General features: G+C 36.9%; 1 protein-coding gene across 3 annotated transcripts in view; it reads right to left on the bottom strand.

Moving 5' to 3' along the window:
- Positions 1–3137: 3137 nt before the first annotated feature.
- LOC129764650 (G-protein coupled receptor Mth2-like) overlaps positions 3138–25510 on the bottom strand; it is a 44067-nt gene continuing 21694 nt past the window's right edge. For 2 of the 3 annotated variants that reach the window (XM_055763934.1, XM_055763935.1), the window contains exons 3-5: positions 3957–4379; positions 3531–3891; positions 3138–3444 (exon numbers count right to left, since the gene is read on the bottom strand). In XM_055763934.1, the coding sequence (XP_055619909.1) occupies positions 3324–3444; positions 3531–3891; positions 3957–4379 (905 nt within the window). In that variant the 3' untranslated portion in view covers positions 3138–3323. The remainder of the gene's footprint in view (positions 3445–3530; positions 3892–3956; positions 4380–25510) is intronic. The other variant, XM_055763936.1, reaches the window with a different exon arrangement.

Raw genomic sequence — 25510 nt, 5'->3', positions numbered from 1 at the left:
TCTACATGATAGAAGTTATATGAAAAAATAAAAAAAAATCATATTTTAGATATTGCAAATAAAAGGTTTTTTTGTAAATAAAAAAGAGTACTATTTTTTTCTCAGTGTATATTTATTTCACATTTTAACATCAATACTTTATAACTCTTTCTTAAACACTATTTCAGTAAGACTCATAGTTTTTGAGATATAAATTATCAAGGATTTCTCTTACTAAAATCGATTCGTCCTTTTCAAAAATTACACTTGAGTCAATAAATTCCCAATTGCTGTGGAAAACTCATATTTCCTCCAACCCAAACGGAATACAAACTGTCATTCGAATCAAAAATTACTCATGTTTTGTCATTTGTCGATTTCATTTGGAATTGCTCCATACTTCCATTGCCGTTTTGACTAAGGACGATTTTCGGCCAAAATTTTTTTGACGTAGAACTATGTCTTTCAGGAAGGGTGCCAAATCAGAAAACAGGTCACGTTTTTATGAAATAAAGTTAACGTTAATAACTATTTTCACTGTGAACGAATTCTCATGATTTGCATACCAATCTAATCGGAAATTCTCTAACATTTGTTTGATATGCTATACATTACAGTTCGCTAATCTCTAAACGGTTTAAATTCATGAAAACTGAAAGAACTTTTTTTCAACACATTTGTTCTACCGATTTGTGAGCTAACCCTACCCGTATTTAGAATGCTTATAACTCGAACATTTCTCAACATATCGGAAAGATGTTTGCATCAATTGATAGGAAATATTTCTACGCGTCATCACAATCAATAAAATTTTATTTTTCATGAGATTCCAACTATTCATTAGTTGGATAACTGTAAAATGTCAAGCGTTATCTAAACGCCATAACTGTCAAGTTTTGATTGGCCTGACTTACGATTTCCCCAACACATACTTCAAAATCGATGTACCTGTGGAAATCCGCTTTGCAAATATACATGCAAGTCGAGGATATTTTTGTTCCTAACACGAACTTCAAAATTAATGTGCCTGGGAGAATCCGCTTTGCAAATACATGCAAAGTTGGGGTATTTTTTTGGTGTTGAGTACTTTTGTACTCGCTTGTCGTTGTGCAGACCGAAATATGTTTCTCTAAAACGTACTTTCAAACTGAGAAGCCTGGGAAAATCGTCATTAAAGATACTAGAGGTGAATAAACTTTCGCGGTTCGAGAACTACGTAAACATGAGATGTGCAATGATTTCAGAGGGAAATGTAAAATACAATGATCGTTTGACAATTCTTCCGTTCACATATTTTGCTAGTCCTAGGCATAATATCAAACGCAAAAGGACGTTCATCAAATTTCTTTGTAACGAAGAACATAATCTATTAGAAAAATTTCGTTTTCTAAAATAATATTCGCATTCTAAAATAATATTCGAAGTGGTAAACAAGTGGATTGCATAATATAATTGCGTAGTTCTACGTCGAGAATATGCGGTAGTGTCCTAGATACAGCCCATTACAATTTTTTTCGAGATGACACTAGATCTCGAAGTTTCGTGCATTTTTAAGTCATTTGACATCCTCCTGACCTCTTCAAGTGCAGCATGTAATATGTTTTATAAGTTTTTGTAAACAGAACATTTGAAGTCGTTATCTACCACTCACAATTTTGCCCTTAAACTGCAAAGTAATTTCGAATGCGAATTAATCGCTGAAATAAAAAAAAATGTTCACCTCTTCTATAAAAAGTGAACAATCGTTCGAACAAAACAGACTAAATTTCTCGGAAAATTCTTTAAATATAATTAGCACAAAACTACATTCGAAGCGATTTCGTTTATAGCAAGTCTTTCATTAAGAACTTGTAAACTTTTTGTAAAATAAAACACAGGTTTTTGAGCTATTGAGTTCAAATTTATTCTTTATTTATAAATTAAATTCGATTTATGTCGAATTTCGCATTGGATGTTGTCTCTGTTGTTTCTTGAAGAGCATGAGGGTTGGCATCTGTCCAATAACGCATATTTTGCTTGTTGACAAAGCCATTTAGCTAGAAACGAGCCTCATCGCTGTGATGAAAATCACCATTTTCTTCGAGAGCCCAATCGGAGAAGTTACGGCGCGTCATACGGTCAAGTGTCTTTGGTTCTTGAGTCTATTTGATCTTGTAAAGATGTAGGCCAAGACCTTTTCGCAAAATACGCCACAATGAGGTTAGGGAGATGACTAATTTTTGAGAACTCCGTGCAATTAACTGTTTGGGTAATTCCGGATGGATTCACTTGCGGCTGCTCCACAGTTGTCCGACGATCTTCATTAGAATATGATAGTTATACTACCAAACAAGCAACAGACCAGTTTAGCACGGCTGTCCCTTACCACTACAGAATCGTCGCTCTCTCACCTAATTTCGGGTTCCAGCCAGCTAGATCACCTCTGCAATTGAGTCGATTCAATTCCAATCGTCGCAGTCGTCTCGGTCGTGTGTCTGTAGGTACAGAAGAGGTCATCCAATCTACTCTTCTATACAAGAACACATCCATTTCCAACTATACGCTTCCTGATCCATCCACCATTCACAGATTTGCCCAGTCTACAGGCCAACGGCCCCCTATTCAATTAATGGGAATAACAGAGTTCCTACTACAAGAACGATCGTGGTCTGAAATTCAAAATCGATAACTTCTCTATGGCTTATTTGAAAGTAAAATACAATGTTATAGGTCTAATTGAGACATGGTTGGACAAAAAAAATCAACTCTGTTCAGTTGTTCGACAATAGTTTCTACGTATTCAGAATGGATGTATGGCTGGAGCGAGTGGGGTAGTTTGAATAGATGAGGAGGGCGGCAGCCAAACAGTGATATCATTAGGAGGAAGCGTTCTAATTGCTGTCAGACATATATATATATATGGGATAACTTTCAGTTGAAAAAGGCCCTTCAATATCTGTCTCGGGTTTGACTTACTTCTGTGTATCTAAAAAAGTATAAAAATGAAAAAATACGTGAATATCATCGAGTAAGCCATATTCTCCCACTTTGATGATTGATGTATTGTCGTGGGTGATCGTATATCTTAAAATGTATCGAGTATTTCCCACATTCATATCTTCCTTTGAAACGCTTTCGATAACGCGTGAATTTTGAGCTCACCATAAACAACCTCAGCGTATATTTCACTCCACTATATATTTCACTCCACGGTTTGATACACAATTATTTATTTAAGCATCACACTGAAATATCTTAAAACATTCTTTGGTTTCTTAGAAAAATATCAAATGCAAACGTTGCATATTTAACGAGCAGCGTTCCAATAACGTTCCATATACGATTACATCTAGGTACAGTTTGAGTCAAGCGTTTGCATGCACCGGAATCAACGACGACTCTTGAATACTGGAAAATTTCGTCGTGGTCGACGCGGTATTAACGGACGTTGATTTCGTACGTGAAGTTTCTCGTTGATATCCTATCCTATCAAAAACAAAGTAAAATGTGAGCACAGTAAAACTGACAGCCAAGAGTTGGATTTTACTCCAAGCTGAAATACTATACGCTACCTTTTAACGACCAGCTGTTTCACTTTCTGTTTCCAAACGAACAGAAAAAATATGATCACTCCCAGCAGACAGTTGCAGGTGTCCGATAAGTAGAAGAACCAATCGTTGCTTCCCACCGCCCAGGAGAGAATTTCGAACGTCCACGTCACTCCCATCACGATGAACAACCTCAGATAAAGACTGAAGCGGTAGCGATCCTTTTCGAACTTGCTGTGTCTTCTCGAGTCATTGCGCAGGGCCGCATCGGTTGCGTGCTGGATTCGAATTATCCGAATTGCGGTAACCACGAAGAAGTACAGGTTAGCTACCACCAGTAGCAGTAGGGGAAGATAGAAATACAAACATTCGACCAACTTGTCATCTGAAAGAAAAACGGATTCGTTATGAGCTGTCCAACTCCAAACACTCTTAGACTTTGAATCTTACGGAAAATAAAGCATCCTTCCATCCCAAAGCGAGGTCGATATTCTTCCTCTACAAGGTCGGTGTGGTCGAACAGCAGAGCCAGTCCGAGAATGAACATCGGACTTCCCCAGGCATATATCGAGTAATAGATAAATCGCTTTCGTTCGTTCTTGATCACAACTCCACTACTGAACGTCCAGAAGATATCGAAGCACATCACGTTCAGCCAGAAGAAACTTACCAACACCGAAAAGTACAGCACATAGCCCTGAACATTGCACGGGATGATCGCAATGTTGAAGTTTATGAGCAGCAGCACAACGTAAGCGATGGTCAGCGCGAGCACGTAGCATATCAGCGATTTTCCGTGGATGTTCCGAAGGTCCGGAATGCAAGCGTAGATCAGTAGGGTAGCCACCAGAAAGGGGATGGAGAGGACAATTCCTGCAAGATGGATTGGAATTTGAGAGCATCATAAAACTGCTTGTGATGGGAGGATTCAGTTGGATCTCATATAACTCCTTACAGTGCTTGAATTTGAAATAATATTCAGTCAATATTTTATCTTGGATTGCCAGAAATGTAATTTTTGATATTCTCTTCTCTAAATCTGAAGCCAATTCACTAATAGCGTTTGCCGTCAAACATCTTTCGAAAATTTTGCAGGTTGCGTAAGTTACTTAACGGTAATAGTACATTCCGTTTAAGCTGTCGAGCTTTCAGCGAGCATCTCATGTTCTATTGGCAGGATACAAATTTTCTTCTTTTAATCAAATATAATCGTTTCAGTTTTCATTGTACTTAATTTTCGAGCTGATGTATTTTAGTCAAGAAAATACATATCAGGCGCACACATCACACATAGTTCTTCCTTCGGTATCATTTTCGTCTATAGCTGTTCATATTTGGTACAACATTTAACACAATCTATTCAGCAAAATAAAACTTTTTTTAGCTAATGTTAGTTAAGTTAATTTACACCCAAAGTTCATTTGTAGCACATGTTATGGCATCCCGATTTATTACCATAAATGAGCTGAAAATAACAGAAAATGTTCTACTCCCCAATACACGTATATCATTTGCATAAAAGGCGAACACGAAATTATTGCGACACATTCAACAGGGCATAACTTTTTTACCATTGGTAAAAATCAACCAAATTTTGCACACTTTCTCATTGATGTGTATTGTCTACATGCTGTCAAACTCGAAGTCGTGTTTTTCGATTAAACGAAAATGGAGGTGAACCAACGCGAGTCGAGAGAACAAATTATTTCCAAACACCTGGAATTTCCTGACCTGTCACACCGGCAGTTGGGAAAAATGTTGAACATTCACCATTCAACCGTCTCCAGAGTGTTGAAGCGGTTCCAGGAGCGGTTGACGTTGGACCACGGCAAAGGAGCTGGAAGAAAACCGGGACCGGAGAACAAAAAAACGGAGGGAAAGGTGAAGCGGATGATTAAGGGGGTATTCTAGTGTAGAGACACGAATTTCGGACGTTTTTTCGAACTCCGTAAAAATAAAACAAAGAATATTTTTACTATCCATTATATCATTATTCGTTTATCTATCTTTCAACAATAAAACAAAAATAGGACGGAAAAAAAATATTCATAATTAGAATAGTTACATGCTGGTGAAGTGAGGGTGTTCAAAAAAAAGTTGTGCCATGGCGTACACGATTCCAGTCCTTCTGGTTATCTGAAACAAAAAAATCGAACAGATTCTGAATCAGTAAAGATGTCGCTATGGCATGAACCTCGGACAAGTCAAAAACATGGGTTTTAACAAAATGGCGGCCGTTTGAAAACAAAAATGCTGTTTAAAACGTTTTTTTTGCGTTTACCGATTTTTTAAAAATTGTAAAATTAAAAAGTTATAATTTTTTATTGGTTCATGCGATAGAGAGATGTATGCAGATTATTTTCATATAAATTTGACATAAATCGGTTCAGTAGAACTTGAGATATCGTGTACGCCAGTTAGAAAAAAACTAGTTCCGAGAGAAACGCGTTTGAAGTTCATTGTGATGGCCGTAACAGGTTAGATACCACATCACTAAGATGGCTCTAACTAGGTAAATAATAGGATTTTCGATAAGTCCTTTCTAGAGTATATTCTTGAATGCCTAAACTACAGAAATATGGTAAAAAAAAAAATTTCGATTTTTTCAGATTTCTAGACTAGAATACCCCCTTAAAGCAAATCCCAACGTCTCAAGCCGTGATTTGGCTAAAAAGATCGGCATGTCGCAGAGCTACGTCCGGAATGCAAAGAAAAGAGCTGGACTACATACATACAAGGTACAGAACTTCCCAAACCGCGATGAGCGGCAACAATCGACGGCTAAAACTCGGGCACGGAAGCTCTACGAGAAGATGCTGACAAAATATGGCTGCTGTGTGATGGACGAGGAAATGTATATAAAAGCCGATTTTAAGCAAATTCCGGGGTTGGAGTTTTTCACCGGCAAGAGCAAGTTCGATGTGGACGACAAATTTAAGAAGAAGAAAATGTCGAAGTTCGCCTCCAAATATCTCGTTTGGCATTTATAGATCTCGCCTGTGCCTTTGGTGACAAAGGGCACAGGCGAGATCTATAAATCTGGGTGCCTCGAGAAGCGCCTTTTGCCGTTCTTGCAGCAGCACAATGAAGCTCCGCTATTTTAGCCAGATTTGGCATCATGCCACTATTCTAAAAGTGTCCTGGAGTGGTATGAGGTCAATTCTGTCCATTTTGTTCCAAAGGACATAAACCCGCCAAACTGTCCGGGGCTGCGCCCGGTGGAGCAGTACTGGGCAATAATGAAGCGGAAACTTCGGAAGAGCAAGGAGACAGTCAAAGACGAGAAGGACATGTTAAGAAAATGGAAAAAAAAACAGAGAAACTGGTACCGGATGACACTGTAAAGACTTTGATGGAAGGCATCAAGCGAAAATGCGTTCAATTTTACACTCAAGGCTCCATCGATTAACTTTACTTTTGATTTTTGAAGTAAATATATGTATAAAACTACCCTAAAATTTTGATTTGATTCTAAACATTATAAGAAAATTGGCATGACATTTTCGGTGTCGAAATAATTTCGTGTTCGCCCTTTAATATATATATATACTAGAGCCAATATGAGCGAGCGACACAGGAGACACATTTAAATGAAAGCATATGAAAGCTTTTCGTACAGTTGCCCAAATACACGGCCCAGACAGAGAAAGATATATTCTCGTTCATGTTCATCTTTATCCTCTTAGAAAACACTTTCCAACTTCATTTCATATTGAGGTGTAATATTATCATGCTTCTATATAATAGCTCTGACAGCTATATGGAAAGCGTGGTCGTGTGAAACAGCTTTGCATTCCAGTCGGCCTTGGTTCGATCCCCATTGACGTCGTACGGACTCTTTTTTTTTGCACATTCCCAAATGAGAAAAAAAAACAGAAAGAGATTTCTGCTTGCATACATACAAACCATTTTTAAGCTTTTAAAACAGCTCATTATTTGCGCATTTGACCCTCCAGCACACGAAATGGCATCATTTCTGCCAAAGATGAAATGTTTTCTGTCAACGCTAGTTTGCGTGTAGCTACATTAGCTTTTAAACATTGTGAAAAAGGGGTGTAAAAATACGCTCAACATTTAAAAAGTACCGTTTTGTCTCATATTCCGAACAGTCTCAAATTCCGAACACTACATTTTTAATTGTAAATTTACTACACTTCAATGTTATAAATAATTGAATAATGGGAGCCCTGACATTCTTTGAGGTATAAGCTACATTTTAACATCATTTACAGGCATTGATACAGCCTATAATTTATAATATTAAACATTTACAAAGAAGTGACAGTCAAAACCAAAGATAAAATGCTTGCGCTAGCAAATTGCGTAAAAAACAAGCATCTTTAATTTTTAAGTTTTTGTAGTTCATCATTTACAGGTGTCGATAATTTATATTATTAAGCATTTCCAACCAAGTGACAGTCAAAACCAATGATAAAATGTTTGCATTAGCAAATTCCGTAAAAGACAAGCAACGTAAATTATTCAGTTTTTGTAGTTTTTTCAACTTATTTGTTAGCTGTTTTCATGTTATGTGCTAGAAAAGTAAGAATCTACAATGAATGGATAAAAAAATGATATTTTTTGCAGAAATATTTATTAAAATTAGTATTGAAGTAGTGTTCGGAATTTGAATCGAGTTTCGGTGTATGATTAAAATTCCGAACACATCATTTTTAAATGAGAAATTACTGAACTTTAATGTTATAAATAATTCCATAATGAAAACCCTGACATTCTTTGGTTTAGAGGCTTCATTTTCAAATAATTTACAGGTATTGATACTGCCTGTAATTTATAGTACTAAGCATTTACAAAAAAATGACCATCAAAACCAGTGATAAAATGTTTGCATTAGCAAATTCCGTAGAAAACAAGCATCGTTAATTTTTCTATTTTTGTAGTTGTTTTAACTATTTAGTTTGCTGTTTTCATGTTCGTTCGGTAAGAATCTCCTTACGAATCTACTATAAATTGTTAAAAAAAATCTTTTATGCGGTAATCTTTATTAAAATTATTGTTAATGTAGCGTTCGTAATTTGAATCAAGTTTCAACGCATGAATCAAATTCCGAACAGAAAATGTTTAAACACACTATTTTCAGGCAAATACAGCGATAGTTCACAAATTGCGGTACAAGGACAATCCAATTCTGGGGCAACAATATAAAATACAATTTGTATACAAATATTTGCAATCTCTTTTCTTGCCAGACGCAGGTCGCAGGCGCAAATCAACCAGAGTAAAATTGATTTTCTTAGTCAGGTTTTCAACTAAAACCACAATAACAAAACCGGGGTCCTGAAGTAGCAGGTCGGACTCGATTATATACTGATTCGATTATACAGCCATTCCATGCCAACCCGATATTGTAGTTCTCCGATTTAATTTTTTTTTCCTAAAATGACTTTTTTCAAAAAATCATAACTTTTGAACTACTGGACCGATTCAGATGATCGACATATCAAATTAAAGCCATTTAGTTGGTCTTTTTTGGAAAGATAATACACCTGCAAAAAACTTGAATTTTATTATCATAATAAGTGTTTTTTTATAGTTTTCATGTTCTCGGGACCAAGGGCTCAGAACGATGAAAAAAAGCATATCCGATTTTTGGATATGTTATGTAAAAAATCCTCAGCCTTCAAGAAAAAATATAAAAAATATAGTGCCCTTGGTCCCGAAACCATGTAAACTAATAAAAACGAACACAATCAACAATTACGAAAACAAAATTCAATTTTTTTTTGCAAGTGAAATATTTTCCTAAAGTGGAGAAAAGAATGGCTAATTCTCTTTATTTTGATGTATCGATCATCTGAATCGGTACAGTAGTTCAAAAGTTATGAATTTTTTAAACAAATGCTATTTTCCTGTTCGGAATTTGAGACAAAAGTGTTCGGAATATGAATCAGTGACATAAATAGTCGGTGTTAAGTCAGAGGGGACCAAGTCGCAAAATAAAAAATCGCGAGTTTTTGATTGCATTTGGTTAAGCATTACGTAAGATACATACCACACTTATCAGATTTGGGAAATCACGCTTACAGTAGGAATAACATATCGAAATTACTTTGAATGCCCAATGAAGGTCCCTTATAGCGCAAAACTTCAAGCACGTTTTTCTCGAAATCAGAAAAATGCCACATGGTCCGGTCTGACTTAACACCGACCAAATGGTGTTCGGAATTTGAAACAAATATGATTAATGTAATTTTTAGTTTTTCACCATGAAAGTATATTTGTAAATCAATACTTCGAAGTCAAATGAAAAAGAAGGCTCTATTGTATCCAAAAATCAAATTAATTTCGCGAAAAAGTACCATTTTCAGGGATGAGACATTGTTTAATGTCCATCAAAGTTTAAGTGTTCGGAATTTGAGACAAAACGGTATCCTGTGGGAAAAGATGGAATTGGGTTCTGAAGAACTCATCCCATGTTTGCAATCTAAATATTTATGTTGATTGCGTGTTGTTTCAGAGTGAATGCATCCGTTCCCTTCTACATAAAACCTTCGATTATTATGTCAAAAGTCATTCTGATAAGATGTAAGAAATTGATCCCCATCGATTGAACGTGAAATTCTTTGTTTTAAAATCATTCGTGTGGATTGTTTCGAACAACTTCTTTCTACAGTTCGATATGAATTTGAAATCGTAATAAACATTTCTCTAAGCAAACACTACTTGCATTCCTCACCAATGGAATCCGCACTGAAACGACAATTATGCGTTTTTTTCCGGCTTCTCTTATGTAAAACGCGAAGCTATGGTATAATAGAAAGGTAAACAAGACAGGCTGAACATCTGTGTTTGTTTGTGTATTAGATTTTAAGTGTTTGCCAATGAACACTATTACCTTTCGACCTAAATTCCTTTGGTTTGTTGTTTTGACTTGAAGGTTTCATCCACAATAAATTTGGGATGGTGGATGCGGGTCCCGTAGCGTCATATGTTTAGAGCCAAGGTTTCCGGTACGTTTACCCTCCATGCCGAGGGATTCTTCGTCGAAAGAAATTGTTGTGGGCAGTATGACATTTTACGTAGAAATAGAATATTCGTTGTGCACAAAGCGTATTTAGAGAAAAATATTTTATATTTACATACTTTTTAAGACCGAGCAAATGTTGAAAAATTTAAAGTTAGAAAAACTTCGAAAGACAATGGGAACAATTCAATGAAGAAAATGGCAATGCCTATTTAGTCATTTTTCCATACCATAATACTTCATGAGTCGTATTTCATAGAACTAAATGATTATTGTAAATTATTGTAGAATACTCATATTAATGTATTCATAGTACCACTTGATTTTTACGTGTTATTCCTCAATTGTGTTTACGATACACTTACGAACCTACGAATTACTAATACATTCTTCAGATCGATAGATGTGAGTGGGTGATCCCGTATGCATACTATTGTTTATAATCCGCTAGCTAGTGGGATAAGTTGATACAATGTAACAATCTAGCGAAAAAAAAGTGGTCTTACTCGCGTGGTTGTCAAGCATATACTACTCTATTTCCATTGTGCCTGACCAGAGTATCAGTGAAGTTCATTACGTTTTGCTAGCTGCGAAAACGAATAGAGGCAGCCTTTTTATATTTTGTTTGTATTTGCTCAACAACACAGCGAACTAAATCCGAAAAAAGCAACTAATTAGAATCCATGTTTGATTAGTTTTGGGGAAGATATAAAGATACCGACCGATGATAATGTTAATTTACACGTTGAGCTCCGCGTCGTTCCCTGGGAGCCGACGTTGAGCTTTTTGGTAGGAGAGCGTTGACTGGGACTGACAGTTACAAAATGTGACTACTTTCTAGTCGAATTTCTGATTATTTTATATTTCTACAATAAGTAGATTTGTGAGCTGGAACCGACACTGATATTGTGCAAACGATCTTGATGCGGACTAAATAGAAAGTGCAGGACGAACAATTCGGGACTCAACGTGTTAATCTTTAAGGAAACGAGGATTAGTCAGATATAAACGGGAATAATCTGCCAACTTTTGTTTCATTTATCAATATAATTTTCTTGTACTTTGTAGCATTTGGCCCAATCGTATAAAAGGGCGTTAATATGATGTGAAAAGTAAACACATCGCGCTGATTGCTTACCAAAAGAACACTGTTTATCGGATTCTCTTAAGGAAATAAATAATTAGTGACGGCTTGCTTCATTTATTTTGCTTAATTTCCTCTTCTATCCCAAATGTCTGCACCATTCTCTTTATTCTCCCGGTCAAATTATTACAACAAACTTCTTAAATTTCAGTAGTATACGTCCAAACGTCCTTCAACTCTAACTCATGAATTATCATTAATTTGGTTTTGTAATTTTTGCTATTTTAAATTGGATACGACTTCTTTTTTTTTTATTAATTTTTATCAATTCTTAAAACTTTATTTTTACAGGCTCAGTTACATAAGTTTAAGGGAGCCAAATTTTAAAATATATTTCTACTAATATATATTAACATCTTTCCTTAATTCTATGGTTAATAAAATAGGAAACCGATTACTCGCGGTCGACTCGAGTTTAGAAGGGTGACACATTTTCATTTGGAAAAGGATGGGATGTAAGGAGATGTGTGTTCACACTCACACTCAAATTCACATCCACATTCTCATTCAAACTCAATTTTTAAAACTATCCTTACATCTAATATGTATTTACAATTTAACTTATTCTAATGTTAGAAGGAAGGGAACCGATAGCTCGCGAATACGACTTCTTGCAAATGGTCGTTGGTTACACACGATTATTGATGTGGCGATGGCTACCACGACATCAAGCATGTTGTCTGGTCGTGTATCCGGTTCCATGCTGCCCGCTCTCAGCTCTATAGAGCATTGAGGGCACAAGGCAGACAATCGGATATCCCTGTCCGGGATATTCTGATCTTCTGCTCCATCTATACCTGTTCCTCAGAAACGCCGATTTCAACGTTTAATGATGTTTCCTTCGTTGTATCCCTGTATCATATCCCTCCTATCCGATTGATAAACTTTTATTTAGTCGCGGCAATACATACACATACTCTTTACAGATACACGGGTCGAAGGTTGTGCAGTCCACTGATCATTCACCAAGAGCTGAGGATTGTACCGCTCATGGCAACTCTACACGAGCTGATGATTGTACCGGCTAGTGACCATTCTATCCTGGATTCCTCCAGCCGAGAAAGACGCACCACGCTAGATATGGGGTACAGACTAGGGGGGCGTTGCTGATTAATAGTCAGCTGCATCCCAATAGGAAGTATCCCGTGTCGGGCACACGTACAGAGCATTGAAGACTGCAACATTCCAATTATGAGAACACTTGTAATACTAACCTCGAGCCAACCGCGAGTAATCGGTTACATATTACTAACATAGTTGTAAGCAAACATTGTAGAAATATTGAACTCCCAGCCCCGTTAGGCTGACGCCATATGAGACTTAATAAAAATATATATTTTGGATAAAAACAGACGGGTGGGTAATGTCGGGGACATAACCGGAGTGACGTAGGACTATACAAAAGGGACAGCTTTTGTTAAATATATATTTTAAATATATTGTTTGATTTTCTTCTCCTACATGAAAAATGGATTAGTTTACTGTTTACTCTTTATGAACATGTTGGTGGTTCTGAAAAGAACCTTTGGCGTTGTGTTTTTGCGTTTTTTCTGAAACCTTTGTACTTATCAACGCCGGGCAATTTTTGGCGTATGCACATATCGTACAATCAAAATGATGGCTGTGATAGGGAATGCATAGGTAAGGAAGGAAGGTATTGTATTATAGAGACTTTAAACTTTTGCAGTTCATTCGTCTCTAGCCTTGAGAAAGGCCCTTTGAAAACTCTACTCTATTCTACTCCAGCGCTACCACCTCCGCCCTCTTGCCTTGAGAAAGGCACTCGATCCCTCGCCGTCCAGCCCGTCCAGCAACGATGTTGTCCAGTCGGTGTCCACACAAAGAATGTGAATGCATAGGTGGTCATCAGCGCGCGTTTTGTACTCTAGCGGTACACACTCACAGGATAGAGACAAATCGGCAGACTCATCCAAAGGGGCGAGTCCAACGAGACGAACGAATGAGCGTTAAAAGGGAGCGATGGCAAAAAAATACATTCATTACGATTTGTTCGCTCGTTGGATTCACATGCAGGCTAAAAAGGGTCCTTTTCAGGATCACAAAATTATCTTCAATCTAAAAAGTTTATTGTTTTGTTATCACTCGATATCCCCATCTTGTTCGGCTAAACCTTTCTGTTTAGCGATTGCGTTTGCCACTCGCCACAGCTTTCACAGTTGGAAAATTTCTTCCCATCCAGCTTTGTGACATGCTGTACAGTAAATTACATTCAATGCGACGTGTCGAAGCGCCACTCAGTGTCACATTGGAGGCGATTTTAACCTGTAATTGAACATTTGCGATGACAGTGGTACAGTGTCGACTTTCAATGTGGGGTCATAATTTGGATCTCTATGCTTACAAAAATGTTCAACTAAATAAGTCGCATTACATGTCCGTCCAATTAGCTAAATGTCGAACTAATTGTAAATTACTGTACTTTCAATCTGGAAACAATTTAAGAATTGGTAAAAATTGAATAATCAGGAAAGTCCCCAACTATCAATAAGCTCAGAACAACTGCCAAATTCACATACTCATCATATCCTGGCAAACAAATTATGAAAAAATCAATTTGTGTTTTATTATTATTTTGGATATTGTTTTAGAAAGCATTGAACTGTATTTCCTAAACTCTTTTTTGAAAGGTTTAATGGCCCTGAAAAGCGCCTTGTTTTATGGAATGGTTCCAATTTAGAAAACTTAGTACTCGTGGTTTTGAAAAAAACCATTTCGAACGTCCTCGATGCCGCCTTGTTCTGGATTTGCCACCAAAGCAGTTTGTATAAAGAACAAACTTTTTTCTTCTGCTACCTGATGCCGTTTTGTGATTGCGTTTGCCACTCGCCACTCGCTGCAACTGCCTGTTGTCTTGATGTCCACCGAACCGAATGTGTTCTGTTCCGAATGCGGGGTTTCTTATCGTCGCGAGCAGCTTTGCCAGCTAACTCGATCACTTCGGCGGCCGAAACTATATAACGCCGGCTAGGTGGACTGGTGCACTGGTACTAACGCGCTCGGCCTAGCTACCCTTGCGGGGAACTCCAGATCAACACGGTTCGAGCGGGATTTTGCCTTTCCCTTCACTTTTCCTCCTTTACCATGTCCAGACATGGCTGCTTGGGTTGGTTTGTTGATGTGTTGTGATGCGAACCGATGGTGTACGGTTTGGATAAGAATGATCGTTACGGAAGGAAGGAAGGTCTTGAATTATAGAGACTTTAAACTTTTGCAGTTCATTCGTCTCTAGCCTTGAGAAAGGCCCTTTGAAAACTCTACTCTATTCAACTCCAGTGCCACCACCTCCGCCCTCTTGCCTTGAGAAAGGCACTCGATCCCTCGCCGTCCAGCTCGTCCAGCAACGATGTTGTCCAGTCGGTGTCCACACAAAGAATGATCGTTACGGCAGCGGAGCGAGGATTTTTAAGCTTTTTTTTACATGACTACGCTATCCACATATAAAACATCAACGAGCAAATAAACATTGCGCTGGAGAAAGAAAGAGAAAAGCTTATCAAATCTTTCAAAGATGGCTAGCTTAGAAAACAGTGTGGCCAAAAAGTTGGAAAATTTGGAAACCTTGTTTAGTGAAAAAATTATTTAGATAAGGAAACGGATATTATGAACAGGAAGCGTCATGTTAGCCCAAGCAAATAAGTGTTAACTTGGATACTCCAAGTAAAAAAATGATGTTAATAAATAAACGTAATGAATCGATGCAGGGAAATTTGACAAGAAATGTTTTTATGAATAATTACAATAATAATAATATTGAAAGCTACGCGAATGTCGTGACTCGTAAGGTTCGCCCAGTCATTGTAGTGAAACCAGTCGAGTCTAATGAAAAAAGTGATGATACTAGAAAAATTTTAAAAACTAAATTGGATCCAAAAATACACAAAATAGAAACGGTAAAGATGACTCGATTAGTGTTGAGTGTGCGGCAGGAGACGATATTGAAAACGTAAAAAAAGGAATTGAAAACATTCTTGGAGAAAGGTTTAGCACTGTAACATGTTCGACAAAAAAATGCGGTGGTTAAACTGTCCAAAGAAGATTGTTCGTTTATTTCCGTGTGTTCTGCTTAAATACTAGTTTACACTTATTTTCTTAACTCTACACAACCCGTGACATAATTTACTGGGCGGAGCCCAGTATTCGTTCGTGCAGGTTCGTGTCCTGTCACGGTCGCCATGTAACATGTTCGACAAAAAAATGCGGTGGTTAAACTGTCCAAAGAAGATTGTTCGTTTATTTCCGTGTGTTCTGCTTAAATACTAGTTTACACTTATTTTCTTAACTCTACACAAACCGTGACATAATTTACTGGGCGGAGCATCGCACAGGGAAATGATACAAGTAGAAAGTGAAAGAGATAGAACGAGGACGGAGAAATGTTCTTGTGCTTGCAATTGGGTTTCCGCCTTGTGCGCACAAACATGTCTCAAGTGGGTCATTGAAACAAAACACTGACGCTTGCGTCGTGCGACGAATTGTACACACGGTTCAAGTATCATGTTTACTTCTTTGGTGGGAATGTTGTTTCTGCGGTCATAAATTGTTTGGTGGGTGATAAACAATTTATGACCTGTGGTTAAAGAGGGTTTGGGATCTCGGATAATTGAATTTCACCAAGTGTGAAATAAGATGAAACATTTGTAATTTAAGTGTTGGAAAAGGTCTGTGGGAAAGTTCAATTTTGGAAGGCGTAGTGCCACAGCACATTCATACCAAAACCAATGAAACCAAGATCTAAAATTATTGGGATGAATGATCGATATTCCTCTGATGTTTTCATTGATTATTTGAAGAGTCAAAATGAAAACATTTCGATTAAGGATGTTAAAGTTGTTGTAGAAAATGAAAATCCATGCTTGAAGTATAACAAATATAATACAATCATTGAAGTTGACCATGATACTTACATCAACCTGATGGCTGCTCAAAAAGTATGCATCGGGTGGGATAGATGTAACGTGGTTGAGGCCTTTAATTTTTTGCGTTGTTTCAAATGTGGAGAATTGTTGTTTGCAACAAAGAACAAATATGTTTTAGATGTACTGAGAAACATAAAACATCTGAGTGCTCATCAACCGAAAGGGAATGCATCAATCGTTATAAAGTAAATAAAGAATAAGAATTGAATTTGGATGAAAATCATACAGCTTACAGTACACAGTGTCCTGTGTATCGGAGACTATTGGAGAAGAAAAAAAAGAAACATTTTTCAAACAACTAAATAGCAATTTAGGAAAAGTACACGTGAAAGTAAGTTAGCAATAATCTATTTGAATATAGCTGGGATTTCTATAAATTACGCAGGAATGCGATTACTTGTAGAAAACATGCGACCTCAAATGGTATTTCTTGCTGAAATTCACATAGTTAATGAAGATTCATTTGACCAGTACAATTTTCCCATACATTCATTGGCACCTTAATATACAGCCTTTCCATGTCAAATCGATATAGTGGTTCTCAGATTTTCGTCAAAAGTGGTAATTTTGTTCATTATCACAAAATATAAAACGTTTTATTTTTTTATTAGGGCGCCCATTTCCATTTTAGGTTGGTCCGAAAAATCAGTTTTTTACTTTTTCTGAACAATGACTTTTTCCAAAAATTCATAACTTTTGAACTACTGGACCGATTCAGATGATCGATATTAGAAAAAATATTACTGTCTCGAAGCCTCAAAAGGAGCCGGACCGGATAAGTTGCAACCTTCCTTCATCAAGACATGTAGCTCCTCGTTGGCTTTGCCGTCTACAACCGTTCGCTGAGAGAAGGGCAATGTCCCACATTATGGAAAACCGAGATGGAAAATGAAAGGTGGGAAGATTTTTAAATCTGTGACGTCACAGATTTTGTTTATGCATGTTACTTTTCTTATAATAGTCCACTACATAAGAAAAGTGTTCTTATTAAAAGTAAAAACAAGCAGATGAAATGAATGAACAATTTTTTTTTTCTTAAATCAATGTTAGCGTTCAAAATCTTAAAAGCCCAACTGACAATTTAGCAGAAACTGAAATTTCAGTATTATTGAGGTATTCTAAACATAATTTCAATTCAATTTTTCATCTCGTTCGTCGACCAAAAACGTAAATGAACAAATTCAGAGTCACGGAATCTTTTGTTCCTTTAACGGAGAAACATTTGACAGTGGATGGGAAAAAAGGTTGCAAGTTTTTTGAAAAATATGACCTAGATTGAGACGAATAATTTTCCGCTCATGTCTTAGTTTTAGACGAATGAAGTGTTCAACACCCTAATTGTGAAAAAAGTAATTACAATTGCTGACAAGAGAAAAACTTCCATGAAGTTGCTCTAAAATCCAAACATAGTAGACATTAGAATACTATTTCTGATATAAGAAGAAATCAAAGAAAAAAATAAACATTTTAGTTTGTGATATGCTCTGTTTTTTTATAATGCGAAAAATATATTTTGGAAATATGTAATTAGTTTCTGTATATCCTCTTTAAAATTTATTCGCTGACACACTCAATCAGTGCTTGGAAATATCTGTATCACATCAATATTTTCAGCTGAATTTCCGGCCACATTCGATCATTATACCATTGCATTCGGGATACCGCACAAGCACAGCAAGCCACTCACAGTTGATTCATCCAGTTTTTTTCATTCTGTTTTTCGTTCTGTTCTGCGTTCACGGAATGTGAGCAAAACAAAATATCCCTAGATTTGTCATTCATTGACATTAACATACCAGTTCATTCACTATCAGCATCGTTCTCGGACACTGACGAAACGGAGAAATTCGTTGAGGAAGATAAGAAAGTACAGAATGCTCATAATAGTGACAATAAATTAAATTGTTCAAGCATGCAAGGTTTCCGTCTCAGTTAAATTGCTTTTATTTTACATAGTGAATATGCAGTTCCAAATCCACTTGTCAGAAATGCTTCAAAAGAAGAATTCCGATGTAAAAAATACCGTCTTGACTCAAATTTCAAACATTTAATTCTTTTTAAATTCTGAACACACGAACATAAAATGGTGGTGTCTAAGACACGACCGCAATGGGAATATTTCGAGCTTCCTTTTGCAAACGGATCAAACTATGCTATAGGATTAGCGGATGAAATTGCCAACATCCAGCTTTGGCTGACACAGTTTGCATTCGCTGCTTGGATCGATTCTGCAGAATGCCCCCTCGTCGTCCAAGCCTAAGCAATCCTTAGCTGTGAGTGTGCATGCAGATCTTGCTCTTTTATTGGCATTTCCGCTTGCGCCACCGATTTGCGTTGCCCTTTCGGAGTAACTTCAAAAACAACTGAATAAGCAAGGCACTGACTCAATGAGAAAATCACACACATATCGGGATACTGAAAATGAACAGTCACAACATTCCTGACAATTCAATGGCAATGAATAAATGTGAATGAATTATCATGACTCGAGCTTTGAGGAAAGCTCAGAGAGCACAGAATGAATATGAATGAACACAGTTGTAAATTTGTTTGCCTTCGAATGAATGACAGTAGCATCGACAAGCAAAATAAACGCGTTACACTGATAAAAATATATTTTCAATGTTGCTTAACAAGCTCAATATTTCCAAGCTCTGCACTCAATGTTGTAACATTTGAGTAACTAATTGGTATGCCTGGTATGTGAACTTCCAATCTTCCAGGCTACTAATACAATCAAAGTTTAACACAACCAAAACCCATGAATCTTCCCACCTTCTATTCTTCATCCCGATGGAAAACGGCATCAATAACCCCAATTCATAAAGCAGGTGACGTCCACGACGTGCAGAATTACAGAGGAATATCGATACTAAGCTGCATTCCGAAAGTTTTCGAAAGTATGCTGCTGGACCACCCAGCTGTCCACCACTTCATCGCGAACAAACAACATGGGTTTGTCAAAAAACGATCTACTACAACAAACGTTACGTGTTACTACTGATTGATAAAATTGAAAAACGACAACAGGTGGACGCCATTTACGTTGACTTCTCGAAAGCTTTCGACCGCGTTCCCCACACCTTTGCTGTGGAAAAACTGAGGCGGTACGGGTTTCCGCTTTGGTTGACCGATTGGATTAATTCATATCTGACTGATCGTTGTGCATACGTACGGATTGAGTCGTCAGTTTCATCGCCCTTTTCTACCACCTCTGGCGTGCCGCAGGGCAGTCACTTGGGTCCACTGCTCTCTGTACTCTACATTAACTATATTTGCGCTGTTCTCAAATCGCCTAAAATGATGTATGCAGACGACCTGAAATTGTTTCGTGTAGTAACATCACATGCGGATTGCTATGCTCTTCAAATGAATGTAGACACTCTGCTGGATTGGTGCTCGATAAATGGCATGGATGTGAACATCAGGAAATGTCACGCGATAACATTTTCGCGGCTTTGCTCACCAATAAATTTCGATTATACGATGGGATCGACCGAAGTGGAAAGGGCTGCAGCTGTCAAAAATCTTGGTATCGTGCTCGACAACAAGCTAAAATTTACGGAGCATATTGCAACAGTTACAGCTAAGGCCTTCAATGTTCTCGGATTAATAAAACGCCACACTTTTTAGGCATTTAGTGATGTATATTGCCTCAAAGCGTTGTATGTGTCTCTTGTACGCAGTATATTGGAATACGGTGTCACTGTTTAGGCCCCATACCGTGCTGTTCACATCGCTCGCCTGGAACGTATGCAGAAAATTTTCATCCGATATGCTCTTCGTCATCTGCCGTGGCGCAGCGATCAGCTTCTGACCTCATATGAAGAACGCTGTGCACTGATCCATTTACCGACACTGCAAAAACGACGTGAGATTCTCCAGAGACGGCTGATTTTTGACCTTCTAAGCAACGATCTTGACTGTGCAGAACTTCGGGTAGATCAACTAGACAAGTTGTTTTCTTCCGGCAGGCAGCGCATCGTACTCTATACGGACAAAATAATCCTTTTGATGTTTGTTGCAAACGGTTTAATTATGTGTATTTCCTGTTTGAATTTGGCATGACTAGAAAGGTGTTTAGTATAAGGACTGATAGTTGAATTTTGGTCTGTCCCACAATTTTCGACGAAGACTGGATAAATAAATAAATAAAAATTTAAAAAATATATCGATTATCTAAATCGGTCCAGTAGTCCCAAAGTTATGAATTTTTGAAAAAGTAATTTTTGGAAGTAAAAGGAAAAAACGATTTTTCGGGCCATCGATTAACTTTGAAAAATCATAACCTAAAAACGAAAGAAATCACATCTTTGATGTTTGGAAATGTTATGTAAAAAATCCTCAGCTTCCAAGAAAAAAAATATAAAAAAGTGCTTTCTAGTCCAAAGCCATGAAAACAACAACAAACACAAATACAATCAATAATTACGAAAACAAAATTCAATTTTGTGGCAAATGTAGCATTTTTCTAAAAAATACCAACCAATTGTCTTTAACTTGATATGTCGATCATCTGAATCGGTCCAGTTGTTCAAATTTTCGAAAAAAGTCATTTTTGCGAAAAAGTGAATAATAGATTTTCCGGACAATCCTGTAAATGGGCACCCTAATAAAAAAAAAATTGAAAAATACGGGTCTAATGTCTAATGTTTTTCTGTCTGTCTGTCTGATTCTCATGGACTTGGAAACTAGTGAACAGATCTAAGGGGGTCTCCCATACAAATGACACACAAATTTCTGCACAACTCAAACACTGATTAAGCAAATGGAACCAAATTTGGTATGTTTTTTATTGTATTATCCGCATAATGTGTGATAAAGCTAGGTAACATTTTTTTTTGCAAAATTCAATTTTATTATTCAACATAATTGCCTTCAAGGGCGATCGGCGATTATAGCCTTCTTGCTACTTGATACAATTTTCATAGTACTCTTTCGGGTTTTCCTCAAAATAGACCTCAGTTTCGGTAATCACTTCATCATCGGTCTTAATTTTTTTACCAGCGAACATTGTTTTCAGGTCTGCGAACAGAAAATAGTCGCTGGGGGCAAGATCTGGAGAATACGGTGGATACGGAAGCAATTCGGAGCCAAATTCATGCAATTTTGCCATCGTTTTCATTGATTTGTGTTTTTTGCTTCTTTTTTTTTGCAATAACAATAGTTGCTTCACTCTCAATGCTGTAACATACGAACCAATCGACCGATTGCTGTCAAATTTTGACACGTATCCATTGAAAGATGGTGCTTTGTGATAGTCAAGTAGATTTTTGCAAGAGGGGCCATATAGTCGTCAACCTTATAAACTTTTCAGCCGAACTGTTATGATGAATATGGCTAGAGTGTACCGCTTCTCAGTCCTAATGTACATATGTTTTTATACAAAATATACAGTTTGTGATTGTTGCCAGTTATGTAAGATAATTCTTTGCCATTTTTAGTTTAATATGATTTCCAGCATATGGCTACCTCGGAGGAAGCTTTTTTTTATAACTTTTTGCAACAATGAAGGCCATATATCCAGCAAAAATGAAAGAAATTTATCAAAATCATTTACCCGCTTCTTTCATTGTTATTCTTGCAACTGATACTAGATGGGACGAAAGCGTAAGAAGCGAAGAAATTTTTGGAAATAATTTTAATGTATTCCGGCACGACCGCAACTTATCGTTATCTCAGAAGAAGTCTGAAGGAGGGGTCCCCATTGCCATTAATGCAAATTTCACTTCAGAAGAACTTATAACCGAACAACATATAGAATTTGAACATGGGTGGGCAAAATTAACTATAGCTGGCGAAGTACACATATTTGCTACCGTGTATTTCCCACCAGAATATGCAAATAAAAAGTCGTATGAATTATTATTACAAACGGCAAATCGAATTACAGAAAAACTAGAACCAGAAGTGAAATTGCATATCCATGGCGACTTCAATCAAAATAACGTAGACTTCATTCCCGATAACGATAATGAATGTATTCTACTTCCAGTCGTCGGGGAAAATGAAACCCTTCATTATATATTTGACGAAATTGCACATCTCGGTCTTAATCGAATAAATCACGTAAAAAATTCCCAAAATTATTATTTAGACCTATTATTTACCGACGACTTTTGTGTGAATGGGTCCATGACTCTTTGTACATAACAGACAATTCCATCGACTGGGAGTACGAAGAAGTACCGGAATACAACAAGACGAACTTTGAAGCAATCAAATGTAGTCTACAAGCCATAGAATGGCATACTTTATTAAACAGCGAACGAGATGTCAACTTATCCGTACATGTTCTCCACGAAATTCTGAATAACATAATATCAGAATTTGTGCCGAAGAAAAGACGACAAAGAAATTCAACCAGCAAATATCCTATTTGGTATAACGTTCAAATAAGACATTTAAAGAATAGAAAACAAAAAGCACACAAAAAATACAAAATAGACAAAAAAAATCAAAATTTGCTGAAATATCAGAATGTTTTCCAAGAACTAAATTTTGCTATTAAAAGTGCACACGAAGAGTATAATAGAAAGGTCGAAACAGAAGTCAAATCATGTCCGAAGAAATTCTTTAATTACGTAAGGTCTAAGCTCAAAAGCAATAACTTTTCATCGCAGATGCATCTCGATGAAGATGTAGGGCATTCTTCGAACGAAATTTGTAGTCTCTTTGCAAATTTTTTTCAGGAAGTATATACCACATTTTCCGAAGAAAATCGCGATCGGGACTACTTTTGATTTTAACCGGAATATCCAAATGACATATCGGTAAACTATCTTCCACAACAAGAAATAAGTCATGCATTAAAGAAATTGGATGGAACGAAGAACTACGACCTGACGGAATAGCACCTGTATTTCTGAAGAAGCTGGTTCAGGAACTCACCCTTCCCTTATATTGCATTTTCTATGTGTCACTACAAACTGAAATATTCCCAGAAAAATGGAAACAATCTCATTTGATACCTATCTTTAAATCAGGCGCTAAATCTGACGTACGTACTTATCGTGGAATTGCCATTATCTCTTGCATCCCTAAACTATTCGAAGCAATAGTGAATGAAAAAGTCTTCCAACAAGTAAAGAATAGAATAACGTGTATGCAACATGGCTTCATCAAAGGCCGCTCAACTGCAACTAATCTGTTGGCATTTGTGACTTTTATTTTGAATGCAATGGAAAATGACAAACACGTAGAAGCTCTTTACACTTACTTCAGTAAAGCATTTGACCACATCGACAGTCCATTACTACTCTTCAAATTGCGAAAAATTGGATTGAAACAAGGACTTTAAAAACTTTAAAAAACTTTAAAAACTGACTGAATTCTTATTTAACAAATCGTGGACAAATTGTTCATTTTCAAAATTCTCTCTAATCCGGTAAAAGTCACTTAGGGAGTCGCACAAGGCTCTCATCTTGGTCCTCTTCTTTTCATTCTGCACGTTAATGACATCTCCTTCGTTCTCAAGCGTATAAATGTACTTGTGTATGCAGACGACATGAAGTTTTTCGCGGAAATTGGTAATGAAAACGACATCGAAGCATTCCAAAACAAAATACATGTATTCCATACTTGGTGTAATAAAAATCTACTAAAACTGAATGTAAGAAAATGCAACTCCATTACATTTAGCAGAAAAAATTATGTAGGGGAAAAGGTGGGAATTTGGATCACCTAAGCAAATCGCCTAATATTTCCAAACCAATACGGTCTAAATAAAAAATGTCACATTGTATACTGAGCTACACTTGTTTTCTCTCAATAAATAATGTTTAATCATTATATAAAGCTTCAATCTACCAAATACATCATAAAATAAAAGAGATGATTTTTGGACATTAAAATTTGATGCGGGGTGATTTGGTCCAGTGTGTGTTTCATCGAAAAAAACATACTTAAGTTTATGTCAAGTATTTTGGGATAATGTTACAAGCAGTAACAGTGTTCTGGGATCGATACCAGGTGTTTTGGCCAGATTCCAGACCAGAAAAATTGGATTGAGACCATCTCGAATTATGTATGGATTTTTTCACTGTTGTTCGAGCATTTTCGAACCCTTTCGATGCTTGCTCAAAGAAAATCCACTCTTGATGGCCTGCGTTGCTCTTTCAAGCTACTCCTTCTTCCAACGTTGTCTGCCCATCCTCTTTTTATAATTCAGCGACATCTGGAATCAATTAGACCAAAGAAAAGTCTCAAACCTGTAGGACCAATTCACCCCACAGAAACGTGTCCATGTCACCCCACACAACACGCAAAAATTAAAATGCAATTAATTTCATTTGATGATGATGATGATGATGATGATGATGGTCCCGCCTCCTTCCCCTACAGAGATTTGAGCAAGACGAGTTATCTAAAAGATTTTTTTTTCTCAGCATTGAAATCAGTTTAGCAAAAAAAAAACGAACTGATTTTATTTACAGATATAAGTTCAAAAAAAATTTCAATGTCCAAAGACAAGCCAATACGCAGTTTTGTCCGCCACAGAGCCGATACGGTCCCGACAAGGCCCTTGCAGCCAAATGGTCCACCAAGACACAAGTCCAACCGCCAGCCTTGTTTTGGATTGACTTGAATATCCCCATCCAGAGAAATCGAGAAATTTTCCTTCACGAAAAATTTCTAGACCGGCCCTTACAAAACTTTTAAATTTTTATCCTTCATATCTGCAACACGCGCGCGACGCTCAAACTTTAGTAGACTACTTTTATTTTTTTTCAACTACTACAATATAAAAAAAAATTATAGGAGGTTGTGTCCAAGATACGACCGCATTGTTGACGTAGAACTACACTGTTATTTTATATAAGTCGCCATACATTGGTGGCTTGAAACTACTAGGAATATAAACACTTCTCATCATTTTGCGCTATTCTCAAAAGAACGCTTATGTTAATATTACTGGCCTCGAAAAAAGTTGCATAAC

Source organism: Toxorhynchites rutilus, chromosome 2 (assembly GCF_029784135.1).
Source record: "Toxorhynchites rutilus septentrionalis strain SRP chromosome 2, ASM2978413v1, whole genome shotgun sequence".
Taxonomy (NCBI): domain Eukaryota; kingdom Metazoa; phylum Arthropoda; class Insecta; order Diptera; family Culicidae; genus Toxorhynchites; species Toxorhynchites rutilus.
The sequence above is the reverse complement of the archived record's forward strand: the minus strand, read 5'-3'. Positions and strand labels throughout refer to the sequence as shown.